This window comes from Eschrichtius robustus, chromosome 15 (assembly GCF_028021215.1).
Source record: "Eschrichtius robustus isolate mEscRob2 chromosome 15, mEscRob2.pri, whole genome shotgun sequence".
NCBI lineage: Eukaryota > Metazoa > Chordata > Mammalia > Artiodactyla > Eschrichtiidae > Eschrichtius > Eschrichtius robustus.
Window position 1 is genome coordinate 76,420,101 of NC_090838.1, and position 14,494 is coordinate 76,434,594.

General features: G+C 34.1%; 1 protein-coding gene across 1 annotated transcript in view; it reads left to right on the forward strand.

Annotated features, from left to right (window-relative positions):
* Positions 1 to 14,494, forward strand: part of CTNNA2 (catenin alpha 2) — a 1,055,603-nt gene that overhangs the window by 1,007,223 nt on the left and 33,886 nt on the right. The window contains exons 16-17 of the mRNA XM_068564030.1: positions 1,436 to 1,541; positions 5,434 to 5,568. Of these exons, the coding sequence (XP_068420131.1) occupies positions 1,436 to 1,541; positions 5,434 to 5,568 (241 nt within the window). The remainder of the gene's footprint in view (positions 1 to 1,435; positions 1,542 to 5,433; positions 5,569 to 14,494) is intronic.

A 14,494-nucleotide genomic window follows, 5' to 3' on the forward strand; every position in this document is an offset into this window, starting at 1 on the left:
GAGCCCAATTTTCACAGATTCTTTAATTCATCCATATTATATCAAATTCACATGTGAAATCTCTGTCCATATTTAAAAAAATCTATACAACAACTGAAAAAAAGTCAGTGTCTTTTGTGGAAGAGTTAATGTTACCACAGCAAAATGAAATAGCTTGTTTTGAATTTCCCTATGTATGTGTTTAAGCACTGACATGAACATAATATATTTTACTTTTACCTACTAACACTGAAAATGCCAGAGGCAAAATTAATAGAGAAACAAAATGCCCTTCATTTACATTTATTTTCTAAAGTCATTTTAAGTCTTCCATTTTATAAAACGCTATTATATAACAATGGCAATCATTGCCCAGTCTCTATGCATTCTAAATAAATCACTTCTGAGTGTTTTTTCTCTATATTTCACTACATGTCTTCACTATAGGTTTATAATTTTGTAGGCCTAAAAAATGCATTGATTTTTAGATGCATATAAGGAGACCAGTAACAATGCTAAAAATATAAGAATGAATGTATTTAGTCTATTATTTTATTTACCTCTCAAGAAAAGTGAAGAAAAATCTTATCATATGCAACATTTTGTTTAAAGATTTATGATGCAGCATCATTTCCTTTTCCTTTCTAATAAATATTTAAAAGACAAGTAATATTAAACAGTTCACCTAATTGAAAGCCTTACGTGAAAATATTGGGAAAATGGTTCGGCATAAAGACATCTACTGTCACACAGTGTTCTGTGCGTCTTCCTTCGTAAGTCAGTCCTAGAAACATATAAACCAGCAAGAGTAAGAGCTCAGCAGATTTCTGAAATTCTGGCCAAACAGTTCCCAGTTATGGACAAGAGACAGTGGCTTCTTAAAGAGCCAAAGTGGACTTAAAAATATAATTAACATAATAATAGTGCTGAGCATGGTATGAAAGACAATGCATGTGCTTTTATTTTGGCTAGTCTCTGATTTAAATGTAGAATTTATCACATGATTTGCATAAGCTTAGATGAGTTATTCACTTTAGTCTATTTTTTTCTTCTCTAAAACGGGAATGATGATGCCTACTTGTTAGGGTTGTTATGAAGACAAATGTATATACAACAGCATAGACACACGGTAAGCATTTACATATTAAATTCCCATTGCTCTTGTGGTGATCATCTTTTTTAAGGGACCACTGTTTAAAATATATAGAAATGCATGTAAAGAGTAAAATGTGAGCATGCACATCCAAAAAGGGAAATATATTCCCTAAAAATGAATGCAAGTAAAGTGAATTATTTACATGGAAGTTGAAGTGAATCAAGAAAACATTCAAATTACCTCTAACGTGGTCAGAGCCAAATCAAATACAAAAGCAGAGTCCTGGACAAACAATATGGTAGGTGTGTCTATTTCCTGTCATAAAGTGGATTTCTAATTATGTTGTGTCTGTTTTTTCAGAGGCAAAGGCCCGTTGAAAAATACATCTGATGTGATTAATGCCGCCAAGAAAATTGCCGAAGCAGGCTCTCGAATGGACAAATTAGCCCGAGCTGTGGCTGATCAGGTAATATAAGAGAGAAGAGCAAGCACATGCTGAGTGGGGTCATTAACTAGCTCTTGCATTCTGTAATGGGTTTTATGCACTCTATAAAATGCCCCTGAACAATGAATTGTAGAGGATTGCTACCATTTTACAAACTGGCCTCTAACTCTGTGGAGACTGAGTTGATGCCAAAGATGGGTTCAGTTCAGGAGGGACTAGTAAATCCAATGATCAAAATTCCTTGAGAAAGAAGAGTACCCACTTTTTAAGAGTCATAATCCCCAAGGAATCATGGATCCTGGCTGTCCTCATTCAGAAAGTCAAATACACTGCACAATGGGGAAGCAAAAGAAAGAACTTTACTTCTTGTTATAATTGATCTCACTGTAATGATGCTCTCATAATAATTTATGCCCTAGCATAAATGGGATGAATCCACATAGTCAAGGACATCCAGATTTTAGCTTTATTTTCATCCAGACTCAAAGGGCATCAGAGATTAACAAAATTCTCAATAGTATCTTTTATGCTTTTAGACTGAACTAAGGTACACGTTAAAATAGTTCTCAATCTGAATGTTGAATGTTTGAGCTTATTTCCACACTTTTCATCTTATCTTGCTGAATTGGAACTCTAAAATCCTGTTCTAAATATGTCTTGTTGCAATAATGGGCCATTTCTTTTAAGGGTACTTTAGGCAATACACTTTTCCAGAGAGCTGATGCTCATCTCTTTAAGCAACCAGTGGCTTACAGTTTGAACTGTTTTAAAAGGAAACTATTTTAAAATATAAATTAAGATTCTGAAATAGAAAATATTATATAAACTGTTATTTACATGGAGAAAACATTATGAGCATGAATTTGCCTACTAGACTACAAAACAATCATGCTCTCTGGAGACAATGGAAGACTTAGGATTGTTTCCTCCCCCTTAGATGGTCTTAGTCTCCTATGATTTTTGAGTTGCTTACTATAATTGTTCTCCCTCATTCCTTAATAGGACTGTTTCTCTAAATCCTTGTTGTCTTCAGCATCCCCGATTTTAGAATCCTTCAAGTCAATACTAGATTTACTCATCTTCCAAAGTCTGTAAAGAAAAATACATGATTAAACTATTAGGATTACATTTAATATAAGCCGACAGATTGTCTCACTTTAACTTTTCTTATACATATGATGGCTAATCTGAGGGAATGTTTTTTGCTTTCTTTTGAATTTTTGAGAAATACTCAATAGTAAAGTTAATTCATTTAAATATTATCATAATTTGAGAATTTCCTGAAATTTGTAGGGATTGAAATTTGTAGCATTATTAAATTGCTAATTTCAGGACAATGTCAAATGCCAAGCTTCCTACAGTTTGCAGCATAGGTTGAGTTCCATATGTAACCCAGAAAGTTCATGTAAAAGAGAGGAGAGGGACTTCCTTAGTGGTGCAGTGATTAAGAATCTGCCTTCCACTGCAGGGGACACGGGTTTGATCCCTGATCAGGGAACTAGATCCCACATGCACGCCACAACTAAGAGTTTGCATGCCACAACTAAGGAGCCTGCTTGCCTCAACTAAGGAGCACGTGTGTGGCAACTAAGACCTGGCACAACCAAAATAAAAATAAATAAATAATAATATTAATTTTAAAATAATTTAAAAATAAAAGAGAGGAGAGACAACGAACTTACTTGAAAATATTCATGCATACATGCAAACATACAGAAATGCACCAGCCAGGAAAGAATGTTGCATTTTTTTCTGCAAATGTTGAAGGAATATTTTGCAAAATGTTGGAATGAGTGGAGTGACCAGAGGTTGGCAGGTGGTTCTGAAACCAGGTTGTGTTTGGACGGACTCCTTCTTAGGAGTGAAAGTGGATGGAGTTTGGATGGCCTTTCCATTATACTCTGAATCTCAGTGGCTGAAACTATTTCTTAATATGTTTAGGCTCCTTGAGCTCAATATTTTTTTATTGTGATTCTTATTTTTGATTTTGTAATTTTGGATCCTTATTTCCAACAATTATGCAACATGAAGCATAGCCCCAAAGAGTTTTGGTATCTGGAAAACACACCACACATGTACACACACAAATATCCCAGGATTCTAGATGTATTTTGAGATTGTGACAAAATATTAAAATGCTATTTAATGATGACGTAACAACAACAAAAAAGATAGATGAAGTTAAACATAACACTCTCTTTGTGGTATTCTTCTTATCATCAGTTGTGAAGCAACTTGCAATTTTTGCTAATGCTTTATCTGAATGGGGCATTTCTTTCTCAAATTCTGCACCCATTTCTACTATTTCCATGGTATAAGAGTTATTTTTCTTGGTCCACAGGCCTTTATGTGTGTTTTAAATACTTCAGTTTAAATAATAGAATAGAATGAGCATTTCCAAAATGTCGATTGCTTACCTTTATCTTGCCAGAAAATATTTTTATGAAGATTTGAGATATTCACACAATATAAACGTTTTACGGACTGTTGCATTTTAAATTACTGTTCCATTGAGATAGAACTTCCATTTTAATTTGCTACAAGGTATTTGTATCAAAAGCCTTGTCAGCCCTCTAGGGAGATATCATTTTAAAGTTAATTCCTTTCAGTATATGAGTCTCTGGAGTAGGATAAATATTACAGTATTAAGTACTTGTAGGAAGCTAAAAACAGTCTCTGTGGGATTCTTTCTTGATAAATGCAGCTAGTGAAAAAAAATACCACAATGGTAAGTGTTATGTATACAAAAGACCCCTTTGTCATTTATTAAATAAATGGCTATGTCAAATGACTGGCTTCACAGTATTAATGAAAGAATTCCCTTTCTTGAGCTTGAAGGAAACTTAGCTGGAGTCTTTGTTTCATATTCTTATTCTAAATAACATACTTCGGTTTGGGCTGTAGGTACTCATTTCTTACAACGTTTCATCAAGGATCTGGTGATTATATGTCCTTTGCAAGTGCCAGACTGAGTCAGAACAATAGAATGTCCTGGAGAATTTTGGGCTGAACTTTGGATAGCAATAGAAATATATTTCAATTACTGGATAGCCATTGGCATTGAAGCTTCAGAAATGTTTTAGGGAATCATGTAAATGTCTGTGGAAGTGTTCAGCTCTGCTCAGTGTGTATTTGATGGACATCTACCCACTTAAGTTACAAAGAAAATTAAAAATCTATGGTCACCAGAAGTTTTTTGAGAATTCAAAATCTTTGGTGCATCCTTTGAAGGGTCTTATTGTTACACTTATGAGCTTATTTCAATTGGCTTCAAATTCATTTCATTCAAATCTTTTTCTTTTACAGTTGTCTTGATCCTTCTCAGAGTCTCTTGTTTAAAGGAAGTTTATCATGTTGCTAAAATTTGGATAAATATGGAATTCCAAGAAGTGTAATAGAGTTCCTTTAGTGAATGATACATGTCTTAGAAAGCCAAAAGAAACAAGTGCATTTTCCCCCAACTAACTGAATTGAAACTCTATCTTGCACTATGGCAGAGAGACTGCCACACAGGATGATTTCCTTCTAGCATCTGTTGCTTTGTTCTCTGTGTTAAAATAACTTTGCTTGTAGTGAACGTTGAATGGGCCACTCAGGAAAAACCTATAGAATATTGTTTTCTTAGCAGTTTAGAAGATAATTGGTAAAATACTCATAAATGTATCCAGAAGTCCCAGTAAGACTTTCCAGGAGGTCATCAATATTTTTTGTATAGAATTTATCAAAGTAGAGCTAACCATTCTAACCTATTGGCTGTGGCCTTCCTAAAATGCACTATAAAGAAGTTAAGTTGAATGGTTGTAATTAAGGTATATGACAGTGAAACCTTTTCTTCTCACAGCTTTTATATAGCAAGTATTAGAAACTGAAGAGTACTTACTAATTGAGATGACCTTTTTTTAATGTTTTATAGTGTCCTGATTCAGCATGTAAGCAGGATTTATTAGCCTACCTTCAACGAATTGCCTTGTATTGCCATCAACTTAATATCTGCAGCAAGGTGAAAGCCGAAGTACAGAATCTGGGAGGAGAGCTCATTGTGTCAGGGGTAAGCTGGGATCTGGGCTTCACAATTCAAGTTCCCACTGTTTTATTTCCAAGGCAAGCATTCTTGGCAACAGTACTGCTAAAAACACCAAACTACAGTGATTCATAGGGAGGTTTTTTTTAAAAAAATAAATGTTATCACCATTATTCCAGACCTTACAATAACTCACGAAGAACAGTTTGATTTTCCAATTACCCCATGTTTATACTAGCCTTGTAAAATCTCCACTCTTCACAAGAAAACTAATTTCATAGTCTGGAAACTCATTGCCAAGCTGAGACTATTATAATTATTTGGGGCTTTTGTATATTTACTCATTGTAAGTCTACTTCCCTCTGTTAGTCCTAGCAATTTTCATTCTCTGTTCAGGAGCAAGCCTCTCTATGTGTGGATTGTGTTCACATGTTAGAGATGATGAAAACAATAGGAATTCATTCATCAGGTTCCAATGCATACTAGGTTATCAGTAACCCTTAAAAGCCAGAAAATGTTTGAATTTAACACAGGTTGATGTGCTGTTGCCAAAAACTAACATGGTTGTCAAACACTAACAATTATATATCCTTTGTTCAATCACTTCAGTGTTTCCCTTCTCATGAAAATATAAGTATCTGGTCCATTTTAGTCAAATGCAAAGGAACAAGAAGTTCAATGAATAGAAGAATCATGATTTCTTGGCAAGATTTCCAAATGTATGTGTTGAGGTTCTTCACCTTGGCTTCTTTTCCTCCCTCAGTCCCTTTCTTTCAACACAAGGTGCCATCTATTGTAAACTACTTGCAAATTCCAAAGTGTGGCTCTGCTACCTTTAGTTCTTTTCCCAGTCAACCATGATGCTGCCATTTTAAGTGTGGCATTACCAGGAACAGAGCATTATCAATATGGTGAATGCCTTGTAAAAATCAGATTGGTAATGAAGCTCAGTTCTTCCTCAAGCCATTTTCAGAAATTCAGCAGGTTGACCATTTGATAAAAAATATGTGGAAAAATCATACTTGAACCCAAAGATTTCAGTTCCTATATTGTTTGGCTTGCAGAAAACATAGCTGGGAAAAGAGCTGATCTGGTTTGCATGGAGATGCCATTTGGAAAGCCTGTTCCATGCAGTCTCACCTAGAGCCCAGTAAATTGCTGTTTTGTGCCTCTTCCCAAAGCATAGTCACCTCTTTGCATTTCCAAAATGATCCTGCTTCAACATTCTTCAACAACCAAGAGCAATCTGTCTTGCAGTGTGTCCTTTCTGCCAAGTTGGTAATTACCAAGATTCTCTCTGCCAAGAAGTGATCAAAACATTGCATCTCCCTTGCTTCCTTTCTTATCTTCAGCCTCAATGGTATAGTTTCCCATACCATTCAGCTTTCATGTCCATCTGTATATAGCACCTGTGGAACCGAGTGCTTTTTGTTTAGCTTGCCTTGTGTGCTTTCATTTGTTACTTTCCAAATCTTATTATTTATATGGATGCACCGAGCATCTTTGTGGATCTCAGACTCCACAACCTCATCTAAGCGAGTTTTACTGGCAGTTACTCTCCATCATCCTCTCAGTACCCATTGTTCACCACTGCCTCCAGAGCTTCATTTCCATTGTCTTTTCCTCATTTAGATTAGTCCAAACCATCACTGGCTTTTATCACTTGCACTGTTGGCCTTTGCAGAGGTGTTTGAGATTGAGAACACCATCAAGAAGCCTGTTTCCTTCTTTGAGTCTTATTGGCAATGTTAATAAATCCTTGCATAGGAGAAGGCTTCTTTTAGAGGAATGTTATACAACTTTATAATAATTCTGAGTCAAACGCATTATAAAGGTTTGCTTATACTGCTCAGTTATGGGCCTGCTCTTGGTCTCTTCATGATTTTTTTCCAAGCTTGATTGTTATTTGGTGTCATACCTGCCTGTGTAGTCTGCTGTCTTTGTCACTTCTGCCTCCATCTTATTCTTCATCCTCCTTCACTGATGGCCAATGGAGAAAAAAATCAATATGTTTATTTTTCAAAATAGCCACAAGTGACTGCCTTCAGAGTTCTGAAAGAGTCAAGAATGTGAGACCCCATACACACAAACTTTTCAATGATTTTGCCAAGAAAGTGCACCCATGCTTTGAGCCCCATTTATTTTGTTGTCTGTCATGACAAAGTTGCTCTATTTTTAAGGAGAAGCTACTATAGTATAAAATGAAATCAAAAAAGAGAAATACTTGAATCTTCCTCCCTTTTTCCCTGTGTCGTTATGTACATGGGATTCAAAGCTGTGACTTCTTCCCTGAAATACGCAAAAGCCCCCAGGAAGGTATATTTGTTAGAAGTCAAAGCTTCTATTAAAACAGATAAGATTTGGGTAGATTGTTTCCATTTTGCTAAGGAAAATGATTTGGATTTCAAAACTGAGCACCATGTTTTTATAGTCTCATGCTGGCATGATTAACTTATGTTAAACAAAATGCACATATACCATGTCAGCATGTATATGTTTTATGTGAGTCTGTGTGTTCAAACTGGGAAAGGCTTCTTCTGTTATATTTGCCTTTGGCTTGAGAGGTAGCTCAGGAAATTTCAACAGGTCATGGGGACAGTGGATGCCAAAGCTCTTCACGAGTCATGGGAACTAGAGAAATAAAGCAAATTAAAAAAATATGCCTACATATGCTCATTCACACAATTGCTGTCTAAGAAGCACCATTAGTTTTCTGGCTGGCAATCAATATTCTAAAGTCATTGGCTTAAACTTTTCTCAACAGCGGAAAGGTGCCATTCTTATTAAACCTCAAAGTATAAGATGCATATTTGTGAGCCAATTCAGCTCAACCTGGTTGCTAAGCAGGTAATGGGAAAGGGAATTAAAAAAAAAAAAAAAAAGAAAAAAAACTAAGAGAGTAATACAAATGTTAGAGAGAAAGTGGAAGAAACTAAAGCTCACACAATTAAACAGCCTGATAGTTTATATACTGGCTTTATTTGTTTGTTTAGTTTAGTGTTTGGTAGTTTAATCTCTTAAGCCAGTTTACATGATTTTTGGAAAAAGGACCATTAAAGGAAGAAAAGAAGAAAAAGAGGAAAGGATGGAGGATAGGAAAGAAAAAACATGAAAGAAGGAAAAAGATAAAAAAAAAGGAAAGAGAAACTTAACCATAGCGTATTATAAATTAGTTTAGTGCAAGTAATATCCATTAAAGGTGACAACATTATATTCATCATGAGAGAAAAGTTGAGTCACACCTTTTTCAGTATGTAGATATATTTTGAATACAAATAAGTTCCAATGTCATTCTATGGAAATTACCTGTATATTTGATTATTGTGTTTTAATTAATTTTTATTCACTAGGTTTCAGAGGAGTTAATAGGTTCTTTTAAATTTAAAAATGGAGATATACACATGGAACTGGAGAAATGAAAACCATTTTATAACCTTTGATTATCTTTAGCTACCCAAAGATTTACACTTTGCACATTATTCTGAATGAGATTGGAAATACAAACACAGGGTTTTAGAACACAGAATACTGAATATCAAGCATTCTGATAAAATGGAAATATTCCACCTACATTATTTTTTTTAAGTTCAAATACAACAGGATCCCCATTATAACAACGAAGCCAGAGCACAGGAGCAATAACCCTGCTCTGGACAGGAATTTGATGTTCAGGTCAGAGATGGAGGGATGCTGATATAACTTACAGCTGACTCCCCATGAAACTGTTACAAAGTTAATACATTTTATTGCATATAAATGCCTTTTTTCACGCAAACAAAATATAGGAACAGAGTTTAGAGGTGAGGAATGTTAGTTCCCTTAGTCCTCAGGCTGATTGAATGGAGCTCTGACCTATTCCGGAGGGACTGAGTAATTTGCCCTAATGTGCACTTTTGTTCTTTGTCTTTTAATCTCTCCTTTCCAAATTTGAATTCCTCTCAATTGGGTTATGGAGAGAAGTTTGACAAGGTGAACAAGTATAATTTGCAATGCCAGTAGGATTTGAATTGGTAGAGAGAAAATTGTAGAATAAGGGTCAAGTATAGTTACTCTTATAGCCTATGTTTCATATCATTAAAAAAATTGGACTAAATTAAAATTAACATGAATATTCATGATGATAAATGAAAAATATTCATAAAAATGCTGGAAACTGAGAACATTCAAATCAATCCTACCTGACACTGGCATATGATCAAAGATACATATATGCTATATGTATATGCATACATGTATGCACACAACAAATACATGTGATTTGACACTTAACTTCCTTGTTCCCTGAATAAGCAATAATCAAGAACTGAACAAATGGTTGACAGCTGTGACATATCTGATTCAATACAATACAGTTTGGGGGAAAATATGGTGTTTATTTGTACCATGCTATATATATATATATATATATATATTTGTACAATGCCATATATATGTGTATATATAAATATATATATAGATATAGATAGATATAATTGTGTTTTGTTGAGATAAGAATTACATTTTACTTGAAAATTTCTGTGTTCACTCTGTAAAAAAAGTGTCAGTATTTTGTAATGGAATGAAACGTTCACTGAAACAAGCGTTGTACTTAGTTGTGTAAACTTGTACTTTAAACAACCCTTTTTGGGGAAAGAGTCATTTTTGTTATATCTTCCAATTCTGTCTATTGTCAATTCTCGATTATCTCCACTGATCAAAGTATAGTAGTAATGGGAAAAAATCTAAATTGCTAGTTTTCAGTTTGGGTTTGGAATCCACTTCTGTGCTTCATTTAAACAAAAGGGTATGTGTTCAGACAACTCACAGCAGTTCCAAAGAATTTTATCCAGACCTTCCAGAGGGTAATCCATTAAGTTTTTGGGCTTAAAGGACTTTTTCTGATCTGGGGAGAGTAGGAGAATCCAGATCCAGGGAAGTAAAATTAAAACAAACTTCAGATTATAAATCTGAATGGAGGGGTAGTGGAGATACTCTGTACTGGTAAGAAAATTAAACAGGTATTTATCATTTTCAGAATGGCAGTAGTTCTTTGCACTTAATCTGCTAGTATGATGGGTTGTTGCATAATTCAGTCTTTCTCCCAACAACCTGCCCGCTAATCTGTTATGATGGTAAAACTATAGCCACTTAAATTCTGATTCCCACGTTAAGTCTTCCTCCGTTACATCCGTGTCAATGTACATTGTCATTGATTTTTGCACAACCCAAATTATGCAAACTTTCAGAGAAAAATAACACTTAAGTGTTTTTGCAGTGCAAATTCATTCTCCCAGTGTTATAAAAGTGACATTTAACAAACTCAAGGTATTATTTTTGGAAGAAATAGGAAATAAGAATTTTTATAAGAAAAGTAAAAAATCTCCTTGGGTGTCAGGCATCATACGAAGCTTTATGTCTGTAGCACCACAGCACAAGCTGTCTCCCTGAATTCAAATAATCTTGCACAAATGAAGGAAGTATACTGCTCTGCTATAAGAAGTAACTCTTCAGTTACATACTTGAAGATACTGATTCTAAACTTATCAAGATAGTCAATTCCGTTCATTGAAAAAAAAAAAAAAATCAGTTATCCACTGATGAAATTAAACCAGTTGGTTATCTTACTGAATTGTTTTATGCATAGAAAAAGACTTTATAGTCTAATGCTCTCATCCTAAAATAAGAAAACAGACTCTATTGTGACAAAACGGGTATGTGAACTAAGCAAGTAACTCTTTTGACCTTGACTGGAGACATGGATTGAACTAACTTGGATCTACTCAGTGGATTGATTTGATTGCATCACCTGAACTTGTGAGCTGAGCAGTTTCTATTTTAGTCTGAGGGCATCATTGCTTGTAAGAGTAGAAGGGGTTAGTGGCTTTAGGAAGAGTGTCTCTGCGTCAGAAATGTCAATGCCATTACCTGTCATTGAATCAATTTACTTTCCTTCCTTCAGGTTTTAGAATTTTTTTCAAGTTTCAAAAGCCTCGAATTAAAAGAAGGAAGGCAAATACTTTATTGGTTAGCAATTAATGCCTTAGATTTTAGTTAATATTCTGAGGATGATTTGGCATCAAATGAATAGTAATATTTTGTGAAAACTTGGAAATTAGACACATGGGAGATACCTAGATGAGGGACAATGATTGCATATATCTTTTGATATCTGTGAAACACAGGCAAACCTATTTAAGATATACTGGTTTGTACCATTTTCCCATGAAACAAGTTCTAATTTTGAGATATTGTCAATATGTGATAATTGTCTGAGTTCATTCTAAGATGTTCTTTATTAATCTATAGTTTTAATAATTAATGTCTGTAGTAGTGTCTTAAGAACTACATCCCTCCGCCCCCCCCCCCATTTTTAAGTAGTTTTGGATATGTGAGAACAACCCAGATCTATCTGTTCCCTTCAGTTGAACCAAATAATTATGAGAAGCCAAAGCATTGAGTGAATACCTTTATTTAGACACAGTATCTGTAATTCATTTCCTCTTTTTTGGTTTTCCTGTATACACTTCAATTCATCAGCTCTAGTCATGAAATACATTATTTTGAACGGGTTACCTAAATTTATTTTTGTTGTTGTTGTTGTTGTTCCTACTTGGACATGCCTCAAGAGAAGATAAAATATGAATAAGTTGATATAAAAGATATAAATAAGTAAAAAAGACAATATGAATATTAAAACCATATACAAACATTATCTGGGAATTTCATTATTGATTTTACACAAACTTGCATGACCTCAGATGACTCAAAATAAAGGAAATAAAAAGACCCCCATAGCACAACTGAGACAGAAGTAATGTTTTTCTAGGAAAAGATCAGTGTTTCCATAATCCGTTCCTAATTTCTAACAAGGAACAATCAGAGTTCAAAGAGCTGTATTTATTGTTCGTTCTTATAAGGATATTTTAATTCATTGAATTCAATGTTTCCATTGCGCTTCAACTATGTAAAAGGCATGGTGCTAAATATTGGTTGGGTGACAGAATTCAAAGTTCTTTATCTCTAATAGCAAATACTTTTTGTGAAAAGGATAAATTTTTCCATCCATTGTGCTTTTGTTAGATTGTGGAGTCTATTGTTTTCATTTTTTCCCCATTTAGTTTCTCATTTACTGTTTAGCATTCTCAGCTGGAATAGCAGGGTGTCTGTTGAACTACTTCTGTATTCACTGGTTTTCTTGGTTTACTCTATTCTAGAAATAAAACTGTGTTTAACTTACTATTGTCTACATTCTGTCCCTACAGATTATGTCAAATACTTTCTCCAGCTTAATTTAAATGATTTATAAAATATGTCTTTGATCACAACCCTTAGAAGAGAAATATGTTCCGTGTTATGGCCCATGTATCTTACAAATAGGAAAGACTTCTGGATGGGCAATGTGAAGGATTTTTAGCTCAGATTTCTTTTACTGCTTCACAATATATTGTCTTACTCTATCTTGAACAGTCATTTTCCTTCTGGGCAATAAATATATTCAAATATTTCATCCTAATCTTATTTTCTTGAAGGCAAACTTAATTTAGACTTTAATCTTTTCTTTCATCATCAATACTGTATCTGATTTTATTGCTTTTCTCTGAATACTTTCATCTGTACAGATGCCTTGCTGATAATGAACTTGACTGGAAGTCTAGCTAGATGTTCTGTCAAATCTCTACGATCTGTCTCTTGACCTGTTTTGTATGTTTTCCTTTGCAAATCTATTTTGCAACTGAAAGAGAATATCCTGGAGAAGTTCCAGGATATCAGATGCTGAGAAGTCAGCATCATCTTCTAAGGACCATGTACTCTTTTAAGCCCAAGGTTCTGTATGTGAGACACTATCTTAAGACAAACTCAAACATGATCTCTTTATCTGGGAACTCCCAATTCAAATTTGTTGCTATCAAAATTAATCGTATTCTCTCTTACTGTAATATTTCTCTTTAATAATAACATCAGTGCATGCCAACTGCCTGATTATGTCTCCCATGATAAATTACTTGGTAAATACATCTGTGGATTATTCTTTTGGAGTGTACAAATTATTCCACCTGACTTTTCTCAATCCTTTGCACTAAGAAGTTGAATTAAAACTTTTTTGTTTCAACAAACAAACAAAAAGTTGAAACCAACCCTACATCTCTCTGGACCAAACAAAATTATAGCCAAGACTTCAATAACAAGGTCTCTTGACTGAAATCTTGCAATCACTTCATGTCTTGCTTTGAAGGGCTAACTCATCCATTTATGTGATGTCATAGGAAGTATGCATCAAATCCATAATTATAATAAGACTTAGTTTTCATAAAAAATGTCCAGAGGCTAGATCCTAAGAAGAGTTGGAAATTATTTGATCCAGGCATTGCATTCTGTGTCAAAGAAAATTTTGTTATTTTAACTAATATCTTAACTATAGACATTATTGCAATCAATCATACTAAATTCACCTAAAAAGTCAGCACAGTTCACCACTCTGCATCCATTTGATGCAGCCTAGTTTTGCATTGGGTTCCTGAAGACATGCTCCATTTCCAGATAAACAATAGGTAATTAATTAAAAATACCAATAGATTATGATCTAAGTCCACTTTGTTTTATTTCAATATTATAAAGTGTTTAACTCCATTTTATTCTAATATCTTAATTCTGGCAAAAGTGTACCTCCTTTGTTTGGTAGTAAAAATTTTAAAGTGCTTATTGGAAGAATGGACAGCTGCATCATTAATCTTAAATAGTGACTTTTGTATTTCGTATGAAAGGTGAGATGACACAGATAAGTTTCTAATACATAATAATCATTTTTGAAACTGATTGATAAAAGAACTGGTAAAATAATAACACTTTCCCTACAATGAAAAATCAGGAGATGGCTAATTTCTAAAGCCAAAAAGGATTGTTATAAAACATAAAAAAGCAAGGATAAGCCAACTAGTCAATGATCTAATATGTAAAAATTGGAAGAAAATAGCTT